Consider the following 24,597-nt stretch of genomic DNA (forward strand, 5'->3'; position numbering starts at 1 on the left):
ATTGAAACTTATCAATTAACGTAGTAGCTTCGACTGACCTGACCGACCGACCGTACGTACGAACGTTCGAAAGTCAACTGAAAATTTGCGTCGCTCGAACGGCCGTTTTATAAACTCGATGAGTCATACGGCGACGCCATTGGTGGATTCGTTTTTAACGCGAGGTGGAGCTGCCGTAACTTATAAATAGTCTCCTAGAATGAAATTTTGACGGTAGTTCCATAACGAACTTGGTCGAAGCTACGTCGTTTTGTACGAAGAATTTCCTAATTTTATCAAGATGACCGGTCGTGGTAAAGGTGGCAAAGGATTGGGTAAAGGTGGCGCCAAACGTCATCGCAAAGTTCTCCGCGATAACATCCAAGGTATAACGAAACCGGCGATCAGAAGATTGGCTCGTCGTGGTGGTGTGAAACGTATTTCCGGTCTCATCTACGAAGAAACCAGAGGTGTGTTGAAGGTCTTCCTCGAGAACGTCATCCGTGACGCCGTAACTTACACCGAACACGCAAAACCTAAGACCGTCACCGCCATGGACGTCGTCTACGCCCTGAAACGTCAAGGTCGTACCCTTTACGGTTTCGGCGGTTAATTTTATCATTTTATGACGTGTATATCCGCACCCTCAGAGGAATAACAACAACCCCCCCCCCCGCAGGCAAACAAAAAAAAAACGGTTCTTTTCAGAACCACAAAATAGATCAAGCGAATTAAATATGTTGCTCATATGTGTTTTGTCTTTAATTCGAAATAATAATAATAAAAAAAAAAAAAAACGTACGGAGTGATCATTTTAATTTGTGATCCAGGTGGCCTTGACAATTTTAACAGTTTTAGGTTAGAACCTGGAAAAAGCGAAAAACTTTGACAAGTAATAAATAAATCCTCTCATCAAATGACGATCGTTACATCCGGTCGGTCATTAAGACACTAAAATAGCTTGAGGTTTCAAAAAAGAATGTTTTTGCCATGATGAGTAAATTTGAGGTTATGTCAAATGTGGGGTAGAAGTTACTCTCAGACGTGACTTGAAACAAAATCTCATAGCCGCCTACGTCACAAAATAAAACGATTGATTGTATTAGGATGTTCGAGACGGAGAGCACGTATAGGCTACCATCGGTGTCTGTATGCATGCATGCGTTCTTAACAGTTTCATGTGGGAAATGTGCAAAAATTTACGACGAATCGGAATGTTTCTTGAATTAAATAATCAATAGATAGTTTTGTCGAGTTCGTGCTTTCGTCGGGCGTTGAAATTTTCTAAAAATTACGATAAAAAGTCGTAAAAATCATCTTTCTTGGTTGAACGCAATCGAAAATTTTCCGTTCAGTCTGCGCTCGTATAATGAATTAATTAATTAATCGATTTAACTTCTTAAAATGGATCTTTTTCGATAAATCAGTATGAATAAATTATTAGGTTTTCTTTCGATCAAAAAAAAAAAAAAAAGTAACAGAAATTCCGATATTTATGCGTTTGTTTTATTAAATCTAACGACGTTTGGCTAAGTGAAATCGAAAAGACTTTTTTGGTCTCATGAATTGTAAACGTCAAATTAACATTCAATTGACAGCTTCGGAAACACTAGATTTACAAGCGCCCTGGACGTTTACACACGCCGTGCTGTAAAAAAATTGCCCAAATCGTCTGCTCTTCACATGCGTTTATAAATTAAAATCACTTTACCCATAATGAAGATTGATCACCAAAGTGGAATCTACCTAAATTATTATCTCAATTAAGACAATATTTCTATTTTTTAAGTAATATTAAAACGTTTTTTATACAGCGCCATCTTGTGTACTTTTTGTGCACCAACTACAAAATTGACAGAATTGACAGATGATGAAATTTACAAATGTCAGATGTGACAGTTCCCATAAATTTTGAAAAATCCAATTATTTAAATTAAAATTTTACGGCCAAAAAGTTTAATACAACTCTTGTGCGTTAACCATTTTACAGAGCTCAATGATTAAAGCACTCCGGGGCTACGCCGTCGTGCTTCAAACTGATTTCGCGCTGTAAAATGTAAGTTACCACACGCGACTGTAAATAACTATTAACATGATTCTCATAGGTAGGTTGTTGTTTTTTTTTTTTTTGGCGAAAAAATCAATTCGTTCGAGTTGAATTTTTGGCCCTGAGAAGGGCCGATGTGAAGATGGTCTTTTATACAAGTTTTTGTTTTTCGTTTGAGAAGACGACGACGAACGAATTAAATTTAAGGCTTCTTTTCGGTCTTCTTTGGCAACAAAACCGCCTGGATGTTAGGCAAGACACCGCCTTGGGCGATGGTCACGCCGGAAAGGAGCTTGTTTAACTCCTCGTCGTTCCTTATGGCCAATTGAAGATGTCTCGGAATGATACGTGTTTTCTTGTTATCTCTGGCGGCGTTTCCTGCCAATTCGAGTACTTCAGCGGCGAGATATTCCATAACGGCTGCCAAATAAACGGGAGCACCTGCACCCACTCTTTCGGCGTAGTTTCCTTTACGCAGAAGACGATGAATTCTGCCGACGGGGAACTGAAGTCCGGCACGACTGGAACGAGACTTCGCCTTTCCCTTCACTTTACCGCCTTTTCCTCTTCCGGACATGTTGTTGTTTGTTGTATTACGTTAAACAGCCAAAACACCACACCTACTGCGACTGACGACACGAAGCGCACGGACAAACGTACTGCTTCAAATAAATGCCGAAAGCGTGGAAGGCTAGAAATTTATATGGTCGGTACAGCGCCATCTCGTTAAGGCAATGGTCGAACGACGAACTAAGGTGGAGCGTCTGTTTGACGCTCGCTCGTTATAAATAGAGGGATTTTAGGTGTGCGGCGTTTTCATTCCGAGTCGAGCGTTCGAAGCGAGAAGACGTGTCTTCAGAGCATCGTTCCCGACAGCGAATTTTCTGCGACATCCCTGCATCCAGTGCGACCCAGTGCCCACCCATCCACGTCGGACAGCGGACACCGTTGCTGCGACAAGTAGCGGTCACCCATCCAACGCCGGACGGGAAGCGGCGCTGCTGCGCTCCACACATCTTTCCAAGAGAACAGTGCCCGTGAGCTGCGAAGTGAGCGGTGCATTGCAAGCAGTGCAACGACAAAAGACGTTTCTGCGCCCTTTCCCCTGATGGACACTCAGTGAAGTGCGATTCAACCCCCGACAAGATGAGTTCCACCAGGATGGAGGAACTCTTCGCTGGACTTCAACAGTCCCTCCAACAGTCCCTCTCGGCGGCCCTCCAGCAGCAGCAGCAACACCTGCAGCAGCAGTTCGAGGCGTTCACCGAGAACTTCGCGACCCGGCTCGGAGGACTCGAGCTCCAAATGGCCGTCACCACGGCGGCCATCAGCGAACTCACCACCACCGCTGCCGCCGCCACCCCCAGGACCATGAGGTCCTTCAGCCCGGCCTTTTCGGAGATGTCATTCTCCTCGAAGAGGTCGTTCCCCAGGTCCCCAACAAGGGACGCCCCGTTCGCCACCAGCAACAAGTTTGCTGCCCTGGCCGACCTCGAGGACGAGGACGGTCAATCCATCCCCAAGAGGACCAGGGGTAAGAAATCGCCGGAGCCCGGCTTTAATTTCTACCCCTTCCAGACCACTTCGGGGGCAAAACCCAAACCCCGCCCTGCGATCCGCCCCTCGTCGAGCCAGGAAGGCAGCCGCCTCACGACACCGAGGAACGCCTCCCCCATCCCGACGGAAGTCTTGAACCTGCGCCCCAGCGCCCCGAGCAGCCAAAAGCTGGCACCGCTCGACCGCCCCGTGCCAGAAAAGGCGAAGAAATCCGCGAAGACATCAAAGAAGTCCACCAAGGGCTCCAAGTCCAAAAAGACGACAACTGCCCCCTCGTTCCGCGACGTTGCGGTAAGCAGGCCGACCCCTGCAGCCGCCCCCGACTCCGACATCGTCCCCTCCACTTCACGGGGAACCACCACCTCCCAGACGAGCATCGCCATCATTGCGAACCAGCTCGTCAACGACGCCATGGAAGGCGTCGGCGAAGAGGGCGACAAGATCGGGGAAGAAAGAAGATCTTCCTCCACTCATCCCGACGGTGACGACGCCGAAGCGCCACCGAAGAAAACTCGAGTCCCGCCCATCACAATGTTGGACTCGACCAAATTCCTCTCCGTCCAGAGGAAAGCGAGAACCGCCGGCATCGCGATCCACAAGGCTGCCGCCACCGCTGACGGCGGCATGAGGATCCAGACGGCTTCGTCGGAGGAATTCAGGGGTCTCACTCGACTCCTGGAACAAGAGAAGGTGGAGTACTTCACCTACTCGCTCCCCGAAGCCCGACCGGCAAGAGCCGTCATCAGAGGAGTCCCAGTCGGGATCTCCTCGGAAGAGGTCCTCCAGGACCTGTTGAAGACCGGCATCCCAGCCCTGCGCGCCAGCAGGATGCATCGCCAGGGAAGGAAGCTCCCCCTGGTTCTGGTTGAGGTCCCAGCCAACCAGACGGAGAACATCCACCGCGTGACCAGGATGTTCGAGGCCATCTCCGTCAAGGTGGAGAAGCCCCACAAGAAAGAAGCGACGAGCCAGTGCCACCGCTGCCAACGCTTCCACCACTCACAGACGCACTGCACTGCCAAGCCGCGCTGCGTGAAGTGTGCAGGCGAACATCGTTCTGGGGAATGCCAGAAACCCAGAACCGCCCCCGCCAAGTGCGAAAACTGTAGTGGCACTCACACTGCCAACTACAAGGGGTGCACAAAGTTCCCGAAACCAGCGAGGAACCCCCCGACACCGAAGAGGACGCAAGCAGCCGCCGCTCCCCGGACCACCGCCGCAGCTCCCAGGACCGCCACCGCCGCTCCCAGGACCGCCGCCCCCAGGACCCCCGCCGCCCCCGGAACCATCTCATGGGCCGAGATGGTCAAAGGAGGAACTCCGGCGAAGAAGCAAGAAGTGAACTTCGCCCTCCAGAAGAACCAACTCCTGGAGGCCATCACTCAAGCCAAAGACACAAAGGATCTCGCCAGGAAACTGGCAGCGTTTGTATCGCTCCTGTGCTAAATGGGTAGTTCCTCATTAACTCCCTCTTCCCTACAGATTGCGTTCTGGAACGCCAACGGACTCCGGCAAGCTCGTAATGAGCTTGAGGAATTCATGGACCGACTTGAAGTGGACATCGTACTTCTGTGCGAGACGAGGCTTCAAGAGGCGTCCCGGGACCCAAAAATTCCTGGATTCACACTTCATCGATCCGATAGGCCGAATGGACGTGGAGGTGGCACCGCCATCTACGTGAGAAGCGCCATCAAGCACAACGCTGCGAACGTCCCAGATCTCCAGCATCTGGAAGCGACGACCGTCACGATCTCGACCACCAGGGGACCCCTCCGGCTTGTAGCTTGCTACAACCCACCGGGGCACAACACCCGGCTCCTCGAAGCTGACCTTCTGGCCATCATGGACGGCAACACTCCAGTCATCGCTGCTGGCGACTTCAACGCCAAGCACAACAACTGGGGCAGCCGAACCAACAACCAAAATGGCCTCACTCTCGACGTTCTTCTGCAACGACACCCCGACATCGGAGTTCGTGCGCCGGTCCAACCGACGTACCACAACTACCGAACTGGGCTTCCCGACACTCTTGACATCGCCATCGTCAAGAACGTGCGCCACCAGATTGAGCTGACGACAATCGACGAACTTTCTTCGGATCACAGCCCCGTTCTGATGCAAATCGGTAACGAGGCAAACGAACCAGAAGTCGTCACCACGTCAACAGTGAACTGGATGGATTTCATCGCCCACGCGGAGAATGAGTTCAGAGAATTCCCCGAGATCGAACACCAAGGTCAAATCGAGGCAGCAGTCGAAGAATTCGAGAGACGGATTCAAGCCGCCATCGCCCAATCCACCACGACTTCCTCCCGGCCGCCAACCAAACGGCGCACGATTCCCCAAAGAATCGTGGACATGATCAGGGAGAAAAACCGTGCCAGAAGAATCGCAAGGAGAAGCGGCCTCGCCGTGGACCGAACGATTGCGAACCGTCTCCAGCGAGAGATCACGATCGACCTCCAGGAGTTCAGAAATGAACAATGGGAGGAGAAACTCGAGTCTCTCACCACGGAAGACAACTCGATCTGGAGGATGACCAGGGCACTTCGCAGCAGCAAGAAACCGCTCCCTCCCATCCACGGAAGAAATGGAATCGTCTACACCGACGAGGAAAAGGCGGCGGCGTTTGCAGACAGCTTGGAACTGCAATGCAGAACCAACCTGGAGAACGCCGACGACGACCATCTCGACCACGTGGAAAGCCACGTCCGGGAAATCATCGATGAAGATCCCGAAATTCCCATCCCACCCACTTCTCCCGAAGAAATCCGACTCCTAATCCGGGGACTTCGACCCAGAAAAGCACCAGGTCCTGATAACATCACCAACAGGATCCTGAAACACCTGCCAGATAACACGGTTGTATCGTTAGCGAACATTTGTAATGCCGCATTCAAATTTCGTTATTTTCCAGATCGTTGGAAGTGCGCAACGGTGATCTTCATTCCGAAACCGGGCAAGGACCACAAATTTCCGCAAAACCACCGACCCATCAGCCTGCTGTCCGCAGTTGGCAAGGTCGCGGAAAAACTCATCCACTCCCGACTGGCGAAAATCGTCAAAGATTTCCACATCCTGCCAGATGAGCAATTTGGCTTCCGTCCAAAACACTCCACCTCCGATCAGCTGCTAAGAGTCGTAGAATACGCCGCCACCGGGATCGAGCGCAAGCAAGTGACTGGTGCAGTCTTTCTCGACGTCTCCAAAGCCTTCGACACCGTTTGGCACGATGGACTTGTCTACAAGCTCCACACCAACGGCGTTCCGCTGGCGATGGTGCAGCTGGTCCACTCCTTCCTCCAGGACAGAAAATTTCGGTCACGCATCGGCAATTCTCTCTCCGAACTCCACGACATCGAGGCCGGGGTCCCTCAAGGCTCCGCCCTCTCCCCTCTCCTGTACGCGGTGTACACCGCGGACATCCCCAGGACCCAGAGGACATCGTTGGCCGTCTACGCAGATGACACAGCGATTCTCGCCCGCTCGAAGCAACCGCTGCTGGCAACCCGATACCTTCAGGAAGCCGTCAGCCGCCTCGAAGACTGGTGCAAGCTCTGGCTGATCGACGTCAACCCCGAAAAGAGCACAGCGCTCTTAGTGACGCGACGTAGAGTTCAGCCAGAGGGTGAGATCGAGATGTTCAACAGAGTCATCCCCTGGAGAGACAGGGTGAAGTACCTGGGTGTCATCATCGACCAAAAGCTCGACTTCCGCCATCACCTTGACTACGCCGTAGACAAGGGGAAGATGGCCATAGGAATGCTCCACTCGCTCATCTGCAGACGCAGCAAGATGTCAACCAACAACAAACTCCTGCTGTTCCGAACCATCATCCGTCCGACCATCACCTACGCATCGGTCGCCTGGGCGCACGCTCCCTCGCGCACCAACATGCTTCGGCTGGAGGTCCTCCAAAACCGATTCCTCCGACAGGCCTTCAACGCCCCATGGTTCGTCCGCAACGCCCAACTCCACCGGGAAGCAGATCTCCCCCTCATGGGGGAGTTTCTCTACGACATTGCGGTCCGGTCCTTCAGGAAAGCTGAAGATCACCCCAACCCACTCGTCCGACTCGCCATCGATTACGATGAAGAAGGTCCCTCCAGATGCAAGCGGCCCAAGATGGCGCTGCTTAGAAGGTGATGGGAGAAGAAATCCACACCACCGCACCTTCCGACGAGCCCCCCAATTTGGTTTGAGCGTACCTTTTCGTCTTGCGCTTTGCGCAAATTTTCATGCATGATAGATTTTAATGCACGCCAAGACACTGTGAAAGTCAGTCCTCAGCTTCTCTGAGCACCGCCTCCCACAGAAGTCTCTCCCCTGCTTTGCATGGTAACCCGCAGACCTTGTTTTTTCCCCGCGTCCGCGTCGCGAAAAACAAAACCCGCCTGCTGGGAATCGGCTTCTTCTGCGAAGTAGTCAAATTCCACTAGGTGAAGTTTTGAATCACTGAGAAAGAACCCTCTGTTCTCTCTCAGGCATTCCGATTAGAATATAAGGGTAGCAAAAGCTACCCGCACATTCTCATTCCGCCCGATATATATATATATGTGCGGCGTTTTAGATCGAGTATACTCGTCGTAACGTGCACGTCGTGTCTGTCTCGTTTTCTCTGTTTTTTTAAACGTTTTTATAACTCTACGACCAGAAAAAAAGTATATAATGCCACCCAAGACCAGCGGTAAGGCGGCCAAGAAGGCCGGAAAAGCTCAAAAGAACATCTCGAAGAGCGACAAGAAAAAGAAGCGCAGGAGGAAGGAGAGTTACGCCATCTACATTTACAAGGTGTTGAAGCAGGTCCATCCCGATACCGGTATCTCCAGCAAGGCTATGTCTATCATGAACAGTTTCGTGAACGACATCTTCGAACGTATAGCCGCCGAAGCGAGTCGTCTCGCTCATTACAACAAACGTTCGACCATAACCAGCAGGGAGATCCAGACGGCGGTGCGTCTTCTTTTGCCCGGTGAATTGGCGAAGCACGCCGTTTCTGAAGGAACCAAGGCCGTCACCAAATACACCAGTTCAAAGTAAAAATCCTCCTCGAGCAGCTTGGAAGTTGGTTGGAAAAACAACAACAAAAAAAAAAAAAAAATCGGTTCTTTTCAGAACCACAAATTCAACTCGAACGAATTAAAAATTTTTGTCTTAATAAACTATAAGTTCCTCAGAGAGAATATAAACGACGATGGAAAAAAAAAAAATATATATATATTTAAAAAAAGTTTGACATCAGAAATGTTAATTAAAAAAGAAAAGAGGAGAGACAACGGCACGCGGTGTTCCCAAGCGGTCACCCATCCAAGTACTGACCGCGCCCGACGTTGCTTAACTTCGCTGATCAGACGAGAAGCGGTGCATTCAACGTGGTATGGCCGTTGCCTGGTAAAATTTTCCAATATGGTAGGTCGTCGTTGACGATTTTTTGTGATTGTTCTATCGTTTGAATGTGACAGTCTTCGATGGTACGCATTTCAGAAAATATACAAGATTTAAAAGAAGAAATTAAATTTTTTCTTTTTTGCGAGTGGCTTTTCTAGTATTTTTTTTTGCGACGAAATGACGAGAAAGAACTCGTCGTATCAGGCGTCAAATTGTTCGTTTGACGATGATCTGTACGAATCACTTGCGATTAACGTAATTTAAAATTTGATTTAAAATTGATTTTACTTACTTGCTTAGATGAAAACGGCACCCACTTGATGTAAACGCCGACACAGACCGTAGATAAATGAACCCCGAACGGGGTTAATTCATGAACTGACCGTAATAGTACGGTTGAAGGTTCGCCGCCGCCGCCGCTACCTGCTTTCTTTCTGCGAACTGATAACAGGGTCGGTTTCTTTGTCCGTTCATTCATCGAAATTCCCACCACTCTGGTCGGGCGAGGCGAGGTGTTGTTGTTTCATGATTTGTTTTCGATTCATTCTTTTTCTGACGTTCGATTCATAGTGATGTGTTGTCGAAAGTGTCGTCGTCGTCACGTTTAAACAAGAACGTTTAAGTGAGTACATATTTCATTTAAAAACGTTCGTCGTACGTCGTTTCTACTCGAAATGTCGACGATTGAGAGGGAATGTTTTGTGAATTTGTATGTTTTTCGTTTTTGTCAAGAACGAATGAAAATTTCGTTCGATTTCTGTCGACCGACGACCGACCGAAAATCCGCCGACATCGACGTAGTTTTGTTTGGAGTGTCGGTAAAATGCAAACAATGCAAGATTTTCGTATTTTTTTTGGTTTGTGGTGTTTGGGTATTTTTTCTTGGATAATAAAATGGTTTCTTCGAGAGAAATTGCTTCTTTCGAAATGAATTGCCGAGAAAAATTAAAAATCTCGTCCGTTCCCGTCGCTCGATGTTCGACGGTCGTCTGTCTGATTTTCTCTTTATTTTCGTTAAATTGACGAGAATTTCGCCGTCAAAACTGTTTTCGGTCAAGCTTCGATGATCGGATTTTGTCGTGTGAGGTCATTTTTGAGAAAAAAATGCCGATTTAGCGGAAAAAGTCGTTGAAAAAGTCCGTTCGTCGTATAAATTCGTTTCTCATGGTCGAGTCCGAAATTGACGTCGTTTTTTTTCCGACTTGTTCGTCAAGATCGTTTTCAAAAATCAACTCACACGAAAGGGGACGGTTTTATCTTCGTTCTTGAAAAAATTCGACCTCTTCGGACGTCATCTTCGACCTTTTGGGAATTTTTTTCCTACACTCTGCACGTTCGTCGGTCGTCGTTCCGATCCGTGCTGCGTCTCTTTGCGAGGCGATTTTCGATAACATCGCACGTACTTTTCGACCGTTTCGTTCGTGAAACTTGTAGAGGATGGTTCCAAGTTTGTCTGGTCGAAAGCGTAACTTTCCTGTTATTCGTGGAAAACGCGTAACGTCTACGTCGAACTTGGATGTCATCTCCTTGTTTCGGAAGGTCTTTGTTCGAGTCGACGTTCGATCGGTCCCCGTTCGCTTTTGGAGGTCGGCTGGTCGTCCGGGAAAACTTGAGGTAATCCAGGAGGCCATCGCCGACCGAATCGCTCACGTTCCCGCACCCGGAGGCGGTGATCTTCGCGTAAAGAGAACGATGCCATCACGCGAAAGCTGGATTCGAGGCCCACTGAATTTTCTAACTTGACGAGAAGGCTCTCGTTTAGTCCGCGGTCCGCGCGTTTTCGAACGCGCCAACACTTTGACTTTGGCGCCCAATTCGTTCTGTAAAGTTCATTCGTTCTTTCACGAAGAATAAGTACATACCTGCCCATAATAAAAAGAAAAAAAAACACGAAAATATGGCCGACGTAGAAAATCAAGCAGCTTCGACGGTCGCCGGTGCCACTTCCGGCTCCTCACCGGTGAAGAAAGAGAAAAAGCCCAAAAATCCGAGAAGCAAACCTTCTCATCCGCCCACTTCGGAGATGGTCACCAACGCCATCAAGGGTTTGAAGGAACGCGGCGGTTCTTCGTTGCAGGCGATCAAGAAATACGTCGCGGCCAACTACAAAGTCGACGCGGAAAAATTCGCGCCTTTCATCAAGAAGTACCTTAAGGGGGCCGTCGCTTCAGGTTCGTTGGTCCAAACCAAAGGAAAAGGAGCTTCCGGTTCGTTCAAGTTGGCTTCTGCCGTCACCGGTGCAGCTAAGGCTCCGTCCGCCACGAAAAAGAGGTCAGCCGCTGCGACCGCGTCGTCATCGGCAAAATCCAAAAAGACGGGCGTTGCGAAACGTTCCGTCGCGTCAGCGCCGACGTCCGCCGAAAAAGGATCCGCCTCTAAGGCCGGTAAGAAGACCGCCCCCGCCGCTTCGGCGAAATCTAAGAAAACTGCCGCCGAAAAGAAGAGCGTCGCCGTATCGAAGGCGAGAAAGGCTGCGTCCGCTCCCGAAAAGAAAGCCAGCGCCGCCTCCAGATCGCCCGTCAAACAACCCAAGACCCCATCGAAAGCGAAGAAATCCAACAAGGCCGGTCCAACGAAGAAACCTAAAGCGCCAAAACCGAAAACGGCGAAAGCCGTCACCGCCAAAGCCAAAAAAAACCGCTTCACCCAAGAGAAAGAAGTGAAAAGTCGACGACGATGATGATTTAATTTTTTCAACGGCGACGACGACGACGTCCTGGTGGTTTCGGGAACGTGCTCCGATCGTATATATCGACGTAGGGGCACCATCGATACAACAAATAAATGGCCCTTTTCAGGGCCACAATTATTTTCAAGAAACGAACGAAAGATTCGCTTAAAATAATGCATACATTCTTGAGATACTTATTTCATTCATAATTTTCCCGCCTCGTAACTCGATATTCCAAACAGTGTTTTACAAAGAATGATAAACTTAATATAATAATGTTGTTTCAAATAGTCTCAGTTAAAAGAAACTGGGTGATAATTTGGCAACATTTCTATTACATTTCATGAAATGAAAAAGAAAAAAAGAAAAACAAAAGTTTATCGTTTTATGTAAGTACGAGTTTTGTGAATAAATCACATAACCTAACTTTTTTTTTTTTTTTTTTTTTTAATATTTATCTCAAGAAGTTGCATGCGCGAACGATAAATTTTTAATTCGTTGGAAAATAATTGTGGTTCTGAAAAGAACCGATTTTTTTTTTTTTTTCTCCTTTTAACACCTTCGTAGATGAAGAATTTGTTAATTCCAGGTGGTCGAATCGTCATCGGATGAAATTTAAGCCCTCTCGCCACGAATGCGTCTCGCCAATTGGATGTCTTTCGGCATGATCGTGACACGTTTGGCGTGGATGGCGCACAAGTTGGTGTCTTCGAAGAGGCCGACGAGGTACGCCTCGCTGGCTTCTTGAAGTGCCATCACGGCCGAACTTTGGAAACGGAGATCGGTCTTGAAATCTTGGGCGATCTCTCGGACGAGACGTTGGAAAGGCAGCTTGCGGATCAAAAGTTCAGTGCTCTTTTGATAACGACGAATCTCACGAAGGGCGACCGTGCCGGGCCTGTAACGGTGAGGTTTCTTGACACCTCCTGTCGCGGGAGCGCTTTTTCTGGCCGCCTTCGTGGCCAACTGTTTCCTAGGTGCCTTGCCACCGGTGGATTTACGAGCCGTCTGTTTAGTTCTCGCCATCTTGGATGAATTGAAACTTATCAATTAACGTAGTAGCTTCGACTGACCTGACCGACCGACCGTACGTACGAACGTTCGAAAGTCAACTGAAAATTTGCGTCGCTCGAACGGCCGTTTTATAAACTCGATGAGTCATACGGCGACGCCATTGGTGGATTCGTTTTTAACGCGAGGTGGAGCTGCCGTAACTTATAAATAGTCTCCTAGAATGAAATTTTGACGGTAGTTCCATAACGAACTTGGTCGAAGCTACGTCGTTTTGTACGAAGAATTTCCTAATTTTATCAAGATGACCGGTCGTGGTAAAGGTGGCAAAGGATTGGGTAAAGGTGGCGCCAAACGTCATCGCAAAGTTCTCCGCGATAACATCCAAGGTATAACGAAACCGGCGATCAGAAGATTGGCTCGTCGTGGTGGTGTGAAACGTATTTCCGGTCTCATCTACGAAGAAACCAGAGGTGTGTTGAAGGTCTTCCTCGAGAACGTCATCCGTGACGCCGTAACTTACACCGAACACGCAAAACGTAAGACCGTCACCGCCATGGACGTCGTCTACGCCCTGAAACGTCAAGGTCGTACCCTTTACGGTTTCGGCGGTTAATTTTATCATTTTATGACGTGTATATCCGCACCCTCAGAGGAATAACAACAACCCCCCCCCCGCAGGCAAACAAAAAAAAAACGGTTCTTTTCAGAACCACAAAATAAATCAAGCGAATTAAATATGTTGCTCATATGTGTTTTGTCTTTAATTCGAAATAATAATAATAAAAAAAAAAAAAAACGTACGGAGTGATCATTTTAATTTGTGATCCAGGTGGCCTTGACAATTTTAACAGTTTTAGGTTAGAACCTGGAAAAAGCGAAAAACTTTGACAAGTAATAAATAAATCCTCTCATCAAATGACGATCGTTACATCCGGTCGGTCATTAAGACACTAAAATAGCTTGAGGTTTCAAAAAAGAATGTTTTTGCCATGATGAGTAAATTTGAGGTTATGTCAAATGTGGGGTAGAAGTTACTCTCAGACGTGACTTGAAACAAAATCTCATAGCCGCCTACGTCACAAAATAAAACGATTGATTGTATTAGGATGTTCGAGACGGAGAGCACGTATAGGCTACCATCGGTGTCTGTATGCATGCATGCGTTCTTAACAGTTTCATGTGGGAAATGTGCAAAAATTTACGACGAATCGGAATGTTTCTTGAATTAAATAATCAATAGATAGTTTTGTCGAGTTCGTGCTTTCGTCGGGCGTTGAAATTTTCTAAAAATTACGATAAAAAGTCGTAAAAATCATCTTTCTTGGTTGAACGCAATCGAAAATTTTCCGTTCAGTCTGCGCTCGTATAATGAATTAATTAATTAATCGATTTAACTTCTTAAAATGGATCTTTTTCGATAAATCAGTATGAATAAATTATTAGGTTTTCTTTCGATCAAAAAAAAAAAAAAAAGTAACAGAAATTCCGATATTTATGCGTTTGTTTTATTAAATCTAACGACGTTTGGCTAAGTGAAATCGAAAAGACTTTTTTGGTCTCATGAATTGTAAACGTCAAATTAACATTCAATTGACAGCTTCGGAAACACTAGATTTACAAGCGCCCTGGACGTTTACACACGCCGTGCTGTAAAAAAATTGCCCAAATCGTCTGCTCTTCACATGCGTTTATAAATTAAAATCACTTTACCCATAATGAAGATTGATCACCAAAGTGGAATCTACCTAAATTATTATCTCAATTAAGACAATATTTCTATTTTTTAAGTAATATTAAAACGTTTTTTATACAGCGCCATCTTGTGTACTTTTTGTGCACCAACTACAAAATTGACAGAATTGACAGATGATGAAATTTACAAATGTCAGATGTGACAGTTCCCATAAATTTTGAAAAATCCAATTATTTAAATTAAAATTTTACGGCCAAAAAGTTTAATACAACTCTTGTGCGTTAACCATTTTACAGAGCTCAATGATTAAAGCACTCCGGGGCTACGCCGTCGTGCTTCAAACTGATTTCGCGCTGTAAAATGTAAGTTACCACACGCGACTGTAAATAACTATTAACATGATTCTCATAGGTAGGTTGTTGTTTTTTTTTTTTTTGGCGAAAAAATCAATTCGTTCGAGTTGAATTTTTGGCCCTGAGAAGGGCCGATGTGAAGATGGTCTTTTATACAAGTTTTTGTTTTTCGTTTGAGAAGACGACGACGAACGAATTAAATTTAAGGCTTCTTTTCGGTCTTCTTTGGCAACAAAACCGCCTGGATGTTAGGCAAGACACCGCCTTGGGCGATGGTCACGCCGGAAAGGAGCTTGTTTAACTCCTCGTCGTTCCTTATGGCCAATTGAAGATGTCTCGGAATGATACGTGTTTTCTTGTTATCTCTGGCGGCGTTTCCTGCCAATTCGAGTACTTCAGCGGCGAGATATTCCATAACGGCTGCCAAATAAACGGGAGCACCTGCACCCACTCTTTCGGCGTAGTTTCCTTTACGCAGAAGACGATGAATTCTGCCGACGGGGAACTGAAGTCCGGCACGACTGGAACGAGACTTCGCCTTTCCCTTCACTTTACCGCCTTTTCCTCTTCCGGACATGTTGTTGTTTGTTGTATTACGTTAAACAGCCAAAACACCACACCTACTGCGACTGACGACACGAAGCGCACGGACAAACGTACTGCTTCAAATAAATGCCGAAAGCGTGGAAGGCTAGAAATTTATATGGTCGGTACAGCGCCATCTCGTTAAGGCAATGGTCGAACGACGAACTAAGGTGGAGCGTCTGTTTGACGCTCGCTCGTTATAAATAGAGGGATTTTAGGTGTGCGGCGTTTTAGATCGAGTATACTCGTCATAACGTGCACGTCGTGTCTGTCTCGTTTTCTCTGTTTTTTTAAACGTTTTTATAACTCTACGACCAGAAAAAAAGTATATAATGCCACCCAAGACCAGCGGTAAGGCGGCCAAGAAGGCCGGAAAAGCTCAAAAGAACATCTCGAAGAGCGACAAGAAAAAGAAGCGCAGGAGGAAGGAGAGTTACGCCATCTACATTTACAAGGTGTTGAAGCAGGTCCATCCCGATACCGGTATCTCCAGCAAGGCTATGTCTATCATGAACAGTTTCGTGAACGACATCTTCGAACGTATAGCCGCCGAAGCGAGTCGTCTCGCTCATTACAACAAACGTTCGACCATAACCAGCAGGGAGATCCAGACGGCGGTGCGTCTTCTTTTGCCCGGTGAATTGGCGAAGCACGCCGTTTCTGAAGGAACCAAGGCCGTCACCAAATACACCAGTTCAAAGTAAAAATCCTCCTCGAGCAGCTTGGAAGTTGGTTGGAAAAACAACAACAAAAAAAAAAAAAAAAATCGGTTCTTTTCAGAACCACAAATTCAACTCGAACGAATTAAAAATTTTTGTCTTAATAAACTATAAGTTCCTCAGAGAGAATATAAACGACGATGGAAAAAAAAAAAAATATATATATATTTAAAAAAAGTTTGACATCAGAAATGTTAATTAAAAAAGAAAAGAGGAGAGACAACGGCACGCGGTGTTCCCAAGCGGTCACCCATCCAAGTACTGACCGCGCCCGACGTTGCTTAACTTCGCTGATCAGACGAGAAGCGGTGCATTCAACGTGGTATGGCCGTTGCCTGGTAAAATTTTCCAATATGGTAGGTCGTCGTTGACGATTTTTTGTGATTGTTCTATCGTTTGAATGTGACAGTCTTCGATGGTACGCATTTCAGAAAATATACAAGATTTAAAAGAAGAAATTAAATTTTTTCTTTTTTGCGAGTGGCTTTTCTAGTATTTTTTTTTGCGACGAAATGACGAGAAAGAACTCGTCGTATCAGGCGTCAAATTGTTCGTTTGACGATGATCTGTACGAATCACTTGCGATTAACGTAATTTAAAATTTGATTTAAAATTGATTTTACTTACTTGCTTAGATGAAAACGGCACCCACTTGATGTAAACGCCGACACAGACCGTAGATAAATGAACCCCGAACGGGGTTAATTCATGAACTGACCGTAATAGTACGGTTGAAGGTTCGCCGCCGCCGCCGCTACCTGCTTTCTTTCTGCGAACTGATAACAGGGTCGGTTTCTTTGTCCGTTCATTCATCGAAATTCCCACCACTCTGGTCGGGCGAGGCGAGGTGTTGTTGTTTCATGATTTGTTTTCGATTCATTCTTTTTCTGACGTTCGATTCATAGTGATGTGTTGTCGAAAGTGTCGTCGTCGTCACGTTTAAACAAGAACGTTTAAGTGAGTACATATTTCATTTAAAAACGTTCGTCGTACGTCGTTTCTACTCGAAATGTCGACGATTGAGAGGGAATGTTTTGTGAATTTGTATGTTTTTCGTTTTTGTCAAGAACGAATGAAAATTTCGTTCGATTTCTGTCGACCGACGACCGACCGAAAATCCGCCGACATCGACGTAGTTTTGTTTGGAGTGTCGGTAAAATGCAAACAATGCAAGATTTTCGTATTTTTTTTGGTTTGTGGTGTTTGGGTATTTTTTCTTGGATAATAAAATGGTTTCTTCGAGAGAAATTGCTTCTTTCGAAATGAATTGCCGAGAAAAATTAAAAATCTCGTCCGTTCCCGTCGCTCGATGTTCGACGGTCGTCTGTCTGATTTTCTCTTTATTTTCGTTAAATTGACGAGAATTTCGCCGTCAAAACTGTTTTCGGTCAAGCTTCGATGATCGGATTTTGTCGTGTGAGGTCATTTTTGAGAAAAAAATGCCGATTTAGCGGAAAAAGTCGTTGAAAAAGTCCGTTCGTCGTATAAATTCGTTTCTCATGGTCGAGTCCGAAATTGACGTCGTTTTTTTTCCGACTTGTTCGTCAAGATCGTTTTCAAAAATCAACTCACACGAAAGGGGACGGTTTTATCTTCGTTCTTGAAAAAATTCGACCTCTTCGGACGTCATCTTCGACCTTTTGGGAATTTTTTTCCTACACTCTGCACGTTCGTCGGTCGTCGTTCCGATCCGTGCTGCGTCTCTTTGCGAGGCGATTTTCGATAACATCGCACGTACTTTTCGACCGTTTCGTTCGTGAAACTTGTAGAGGATGGTTCCAAGTTTGTCTGGTCGAAAGCGTAACTTTCCTGTTATTCGTGGAAAACGCGTAACGTCTACGTCGAACTTGGATGTCATCTCCTTGTTTCGGAAGGTCTTTGTTCGAGTCGACGTTCGATCGGTCCCCGTTCGCTTTTGGAGGTCGGCTGGTCGTCCGGGAAAACTTGAGGTAATCCAGGAGGCCATCGCCGACCGAATCGCTCACGTTCCCGCACCCGGAGGCGGTGATCTTCGCGTAAAGAGAACGATGCCATCACGCGAAAGCTGGATTCGAGTAGTAGTAAAATGTAGTTTATTCAGCAGTTGTACAGTCATGTGATACAAATTGACAAAAGATGTTAAAAACAAGCTGCTGAAAGCGCCGCTATAGGCTTGTGCCTCTTCAGCGCTGTGTACATGGTGATTGTGTTGGTACAAAAAAGAAAAAAATTAACATGTTTATCAGAGTACAAAAAAAAAAAAAAATTAATTGATTGATTGCGTGTATTTGGTGTCTTCGGTGACGTGTGAAGAAGAAGGTGCATCCTGAAGCGTCCACGGCCGACTTATCGACGTGATTCCCGCATTTGCGCAGAGTACATAGGAAAACCGTGGAAAACCTATGTCGGAATCGTCTCGCGGATGCAGCGAAGAAAGGTGAAATGAGGAAACTGAGAGAAGAATGGCTGTTTGTGGGTTCCGAGAAGCCGATGGTCGCGCTGTCCATTCTCCGCCACTTCCTGTTGCCAACCTTGGACGTCGAGACGACCTTGGGTGGCTTCGGGGATGGCGGCCGTTGTCCTGCGCGGCGTGGCAATCTCAACTGGAACAAAAAACAAACGGCAGAAAACAGAAAACAAGATTGTGTGTGTGTGTGTGTGTGTGTGGTTTTGTGTTTATGGAAACTGCAGAAAAAAGAAGAGAAAAGAGTATGAATTGGAGAAAGAAATAGGAAAGATGGGAAGTGCAGCTTCGAGGTTTTTGGTCGACTTGTTTTCCGTTGCGGCGATCGGGCGAGAAATTGAATTTGTGAGACGGGAGACTTGCGTCGTGGAACAGAGAGAGAGAGAGACTTGGCGCTGGATTGAGTGTTGGATTACACACGATCGGAATGCGGTTGTGGAATTACGCTGGCGGAGCAGCGGTGAAGGTTCGTTGTCCGAGGTGGACAGGGCCGGCTTAGGTTTGCTTTCAGCTGTTGTTGTTTCGGGGCGGTGGGAAATTTGCCCCGAAAATTTGTGGAGGGCGTAACGAAAGTGGAGTTTCGTCAATGATGTTAGTTAAACCTGGAGAAGATTCGAAAAAGAGCGAATGTGCCTGAATGAGGGCGCTGGGAAGATGGATTTTCTTCTGCCTTGGTTTGACTGGAAATCTCCTCTGGTCGCGACCTGTGGGAGCAAATGGAGTAAGCCAGTGTTCAAAAATCGTGTTCTTCGCCAATGCGCTGTTGCTCCGAAGGGAGCGTTGCACATACGACGCCTGGAGTTTGATGAGACGTTCCAGGATTGGTTGGGTCCGTGTGATCTCGGGCAACTGGGCTGAAGGGTACCTAGGACTTAGGCGGAAAATTTTTCTCAAGATTTTTCTTTCGCACGACGCGATGGACTCCAAACTGGATCGGTCAAGAGAGGCTAAAAGGGCTGATTTAAATTCGAAAAGAGGTCTGATGTACATCTTGTAAGTGTGGAGGAGGGTTGGGGGTGAACACCCCCTGAGTCCACCCCTTAACCTGGAAATTAAGCCAACTCTTTTTCTGACCTTGGAGATTGTGTTTTTGAGATCGGGAGAAGAAAGGGAGCCGTATCTGTGGAATTCCACACCCAAGTATCGAACACTGTCCTTTAGCGGAATTTCTTTGTTCCAGAGAGTGAGCTGGACGTTTCTTGGAAAGAATTTCTTCGCTCTCGTCTGCTTTCCATTTCTGAAAAGGACGGCTGATGACTTCTCTGGATTTGGTGAAATTCGCCATTTCGAGGCCCATTCCTGGATGGTGTCGAGGACGCTCTGGGCATCGTTTGCCGCTCTCAAAGAGGTGGTGTTTCCGGCCCAAAGTGCTGTGTCATCCGCGAATTGAAACGTTCTTATTGTTTCGTTGTTTACTGCCGGAAAATCGTGGCAGTAAATCAGGTAAAGAAGTGGCGAGATGACTGAACCTTGGGGAACTCCCGCTTCGATTTCGATCGGTTCCGAGAGTTCTTTTCCGACTTTGATTTTGACGGTCCTGTTCGTGAGGAATGAATCGATGAGGCCGGTGAATCTGTCCGAGAATTTGAGGGTCTTGAGTTTCTGAATTATCCCAGCGTGCCAAACTCGGTCAAATGCCTTCTCAATGTCTAAAAAGACACCAACAACACACTGTCCCGAGTTTAGGTACCTTGCGATGTCAGTCTGCAATGCTACGAGAGGATCGGTGGTGGATCGACTTGCCCGAAAACCAAATTGTGGGTCAGGCAGTATTCGATTCCGTTCACATCTGTCGCTGAGTCTTAGGGTAATAATTCTTTCGAATATTTTGCCTATCGAGCACAGGAGCGTGATGGGACGGTAAGAGTTGGGATCCTCTGTAGGCTTGCCAGGTTTCGAAATTGCTATGGCCAACCCGCTTTTCCAGTCCTTAGGAAAGTAGGAGGCGTCCAGACAATTGTTGAAAATCTGACATATTGCAGCAATGACTTCATTGGGAATTTTCTTCAGAGTGAGGTTGTTCACTTGATCCGGACCTGGAGCTTTTCGCGTCTTGAGGGCTGAGATTGTCGCCTTGATCTGACCTGGAGTGACCGGATCAAGCAGTTCGTCTTCTTCCTGGGCGTCTTCGCGGTCTTGTTGCGAGAGAAAGATGGTGGAACTGCGCAAGCGCTTCCTGAATTTTTCTCTGAAAGCTTCTGTTCTTTTGATGTGATTTTCATCGTGCCGTGGGTCTTCTGGAATTCGGAATGAATTCTTGAAGTGGTTGGCGAACGCTTCAGATTTTTCTTTGTCGGAAATCATGACGTCATTTCCGACCTTCAGGTGGTTGCGAGTTCTCGTTTTCTGGCCGGTCAAGACCTTGAACTTGTGCCAGAAACTGGCGCCGTTTCGGAAGTCGAGTTCTGAACACGCTTGAATCCATTGGTTTTCTCGGTGTTTGTTGATCATTAGCCGAATCTTGGCATTTAATCTGTTCCACTCGGTCTTGATGTTTGGATCTCGTGAAGCGACGAATTCTCTGTAGATTCTGCGCTTTTGTCGGATCAGTGAAACGATGTAGGGCGGGAGAGGCTTTTTCGTGGGATTAATTAATTTCTCGGGAGTCGAGTCGAGGACACATGATTGGATGTGTTGGGTGAGGTCAGCGACTTGTTTGTCGATGACGTCAGGATTGCGTGTTTCGAGAATTGAAGGCAGCCGCTCGATGCAGGTGGCTGAAAACTGGTTCCAATTTGTTCGCTTGAAATCTCGAATTTTAACCAGCGATGGAATTGCGGTCACGGGCCTACCTAAATTAATTTCGACGATGATCGGAACGTGATCAGATGTTATTGTTGTGCCGATGGTCGCTTCCTCGCTGCACCTGTGTGAGAATGAGTCATGCACAAGAATGTGATCGATGTTTGATGCCCCTTTGTTGCTTAGAAAAGTCGGTTGACAATTTCTGATGCGACAAATGGAGAGACTCTGCGTTGCGTTGAGGAGGATGCGGCCGTTGGAATTTGTGTAGGTGTCGCCGAAATCTGCATGACGCGCATTGAAGTCACCTAGAATTATCGAATTTTCGATCGAAGCGACAAAGGTTAAAAAGTTAAGACTCAAGCGGGAACCTGGAGGAACGTAAATTGAAAAAACGGTTAAAACAAAATCGTCGATGTTCACTTGGGCTGCAACGCATTCAAGATTCTGAAAATTAATTGGCAGAGCGAATTGTTTAAAACCGTAGACGTTCTTGACGAGAAGAGCCACTCCTCGATGATTGGGACCTGCAGGTGTCACTGACGGACGGTGGATGGCATTGAAACCTCTGAAATTCGGAAGACTTGGAGATTTTGTCTCGGTCAAAGCGAGAATGGAAATTTTGTCAGTGACAATGAAATTTTCGACGGCTGCCTTTTTGCGGCGGATGCCGCAACAGTTAACGGTAGCGACCTTGACCTTTTCAGCCACACTTGTTCACTGAGACGTGGAGATTTGAACCGGAGAAGTTGAAGATTACTTCCCGGTTAAAGAAGAGTTTGGCGTGTCGCTTGATGTTTTCAGCGACCAGGACTCGACGTTCAGGGAATGAGTTCACCAGGGTGTAACTCAGCATCCTGACGAGGTTGTCGATGTGGGGGACTTCCTCGGGTTTTTTGGGAGGAGGAAGGGGGGTGTCCAGCGGGTTGATCCTCTGGACCGGGGCTCCGGGGACGACCGGAGTTTGCCTGGCTGGACACCGGAGTGAAAAGGCGAGATGTTGTCCGTTACAGTTAGCACAACGAGTTTCCTCGCTGGTGCAAGCTGAGAGACGGTGCGGACCTCCGCATTTGGGGCATTTCACCTGATTTTGTGGGCAGGTGTTTTGAGTGTGACCCACGCCTTGGCAGCGTGGGCACATTGCTGGAATTGGGGCGGGCACGTGGGAAGGTTCGCAACGGCGAACCTTGAAAAAGACCACCAACCCTTTTTTGAGGAGGGCGTCCAGAGAGGGTTGGTGACGAGTCACCAACCGGAAGAGACGTGTTGGGCGATTTGTCGCCCGGGACTTGATCCTCCAGGTCCTTTCGACCTGGAGCTCTGCCTCCGCGCAGGCCTCGAGAACGTCTCTCTCGTTGATGTCGAGGTCGACGTCTCGCATGACGCATGAGAAGGTCGGGTTGGTGGGTGGATTTCTTGGCCGGGCAGTTTTTTGTGCCTTTATGGCCGAAGAAATCCGACAGTCGGGGGTTCCAAACTGGTCCTGCAACATCTGAAGGTGTTGTTGTTGAGGAGCAATTGTTGTTGTGAAAGTGGCTTTTCCATCCCTGAAGACGTTTAGGGATGAAATTTTGATCGCCGACGCTTTGAGAGCGTTGGCCAGCGCCTTTGTCGAGCGGAAATTTGCCGGCAAGTTTTCGATGACAAACTTGTTTTGTGCGGCGGCTCGAGGTTGAGTTTGACGACCCGTCTGGGTGGTCTGGACTGGTGACGTCACTGCTGACGTCACTGGCGGGACTTGTTGCTGACGGCGGCTTCCTGACGAATTGGAAGCCGGTTTGTCGGCAACTTTTGTTTTTGATGATGAGGTGGTGCTTCCGGAAGTGGAAGCGAAAAGCGGGGGAAGAAGAGAAGTCTGGGCTTGGTTGGTGGAGGTTTGAGCTGCTTGTCTCAGGCTAATCAGTTGATTAACCTGCTCTCGAATCGAGAGTAGCTCCTCCAAGGAGGGGTCAATTGGGGGCAGAGGGGTAGCTGCTGGAGGAGGACTCACCGAATTCCTCTCCAGGGGCTGGGTGGTTGTGGGAACTTCGCTCTGGGCTAGCACTGAGGCGTAGCTTCGAGTCTGGCTTCCCTGACTGGTCCTCTGGGTCCTGGGGGCCGGGGTGGGGGGCGTCCTCGAGGTGGACGGGATGGGGTCCTCGAACTGGAGGTCGAGGAGGGAGAGCAGCTCGGACGGCTGCTGGGTTTTCGGACGCTTCGAGGTCCTGGGGATGAAGAGCTCCTCCGAAGAAGACGAGATCGGAGAGCAACTCCGTGTCTTCTTCTTCTTGTTCTTCTTTTTTTTCTTCTGGTTTTTCCCAGAAGAATGTTGTTGGGTTTGCGGGTTGCCTTTCAAGAACGACTCCCCCGCAACGGAAGCCGCTCTCGCCTTGGTGTTGCGCAATTCGCGCATCGCGTATTCTTCGCTCTCTCTGTGACGTCTGCACTGCACGACGTCTGAACTCAGAATGCTGCTGGATTCGAGGCCCACTGAATTTTCTAACTTGACGAGAAGGCTCTCGTTTAGTCCGCGGTCCGCGCGTTTTCGAACGCGCCAACACTTTGACTTTGGCGCCCAATTCGTTCTGTAAAGTTCATTCGTTCTTTCACGAAGAATAAGTACATACCTGCCCATAATAAAAAGAAAAAAAAACACGAAAATATGGCCGACGTAGAAAATCAAGCAGCTTCGACGGTCGCCGGTGCCACTTCCGGCTCCTCACCGGTGAAGAAAGAGAAAAAGCCCAAAAATCCGAGAAGCAAACCTTCTCATCCGCCCACTTCGGAGATGGTCACCAACGCCATCAAGGGTTTGAAGGAACGCGGCGGTTCTTCGTTGCAGGCGATCAAGAAATACGTCGCGGCCAACTACAAAGTCGACGCGGAAAAATTCGCGCCTTTCATCAAGAAGTACCTTAAGGGGGCCGTCGCTTCAGGTTCGTTGGTCCAAACCAAAGGAAAAGGAGCTTCCGGTTCGTTCAAGTTGGCTTCTGCCGTCACCGGTGCAGCTAAGGCTCCGTCCGCCACGAAAAAGAGGTCAACCGCTGCGACCGCGTCGTCATCGGCAAAATCCAAAAAGACGGGCGTTGCGAAACGTTCCGTCGCGTCAGCGCCGACGTCCGCCGAAAAAGGATCCGCCTCTAAGGCCGGTAAGAAGACCGCCCCCGCCGCTTCGGCGAAATCTAAGAAAACTGCCGCCGAAAAGAAGAGCGTCGCCGTATCGAAGGCGAGAAAGGCTGCGTCCGCTCCCGAAAAGAAAGCCAGCGCCGCCTCCAGATCGCCCGTCAAACAACCCCCGACCCCATCGAAAGCGAAGAAATCCAACAAGGCCGGTCCAACGAAGAAACCTAAAGCGCCAAAACCGAAAACGGCGAAAGCCGTCACCGCCAAAGCCAAAAAAACCGCTTCACCCAAGAGAAAGAAGTGA

General features: G+C 47.8%; 1 protein-coding gene and 2 non-coding genes across 3 annotated transcripts; 1 reads left to right on the plus strand and 2 right to left on the minus strand.

The window, feature by feature from the left end:
- Window positions 1-8,853: 8,853 nt before the first annotated feature.
- On the minus strand, window positions 8,854-8,972 carry LOC148169274 (5S ribosomal RNA). Its single transcript, XR_015770691.1, has one exon. It is a non-coding gene; the product is annotated as a 5S ribosomal RNA (ribosomal RNA).
- Window positions 8,973-16,223: 7,251 nt separating this feature from the next.
- LOC148169275 (5S ribosomal RNA) lies at window positions 16,224-16,342 on the minus strand. Its single transcript, XR_015770659.1, has one exon. It is a non-coding gene; the product is annotated as a 5S ribosomal RNA (ribosomal RNA).
- Window positions 16,343-23,832: 7,490 nt separating this feature from the next.
- On the plus strand, window positions 23,833-24,597 carry LOC148169276 (uncharacterized). The gene has a single exon (XM_088043536.1). It carries the CDS (start codon window positions 23,833-23,835, stop codon window positions 24,595-24,597), a length of 765 nt encoding a protein of 254 aa, XP_087899662.1.

This window comes from Gnatocerus cornutus, chromosome 8 (genome assembly GCF_029298725.1).
Source record: "Gnatocerus cornutus isolate USDA-ARS CGAHR chromosome 8, icGnaCorn1.1, whole genome shotgun sequence".
Lineage (NCBI taxonomy): Eukaryota > Metazoa > Arthropoda > Insecta > Coleoptera > Tenebrionidae > Gnatocerus > Gnatocerus cornutus.

What these genes read in the sequence shown, in the direction of transcription:
- LOC148169276 (XM_088043536.1), top strand. Translation starts at nt 23,833, where the DNA reads ATGGCCGACGTAGAAAATCAAGCAGCTTCGACGGTCGCCGGTGCCACT.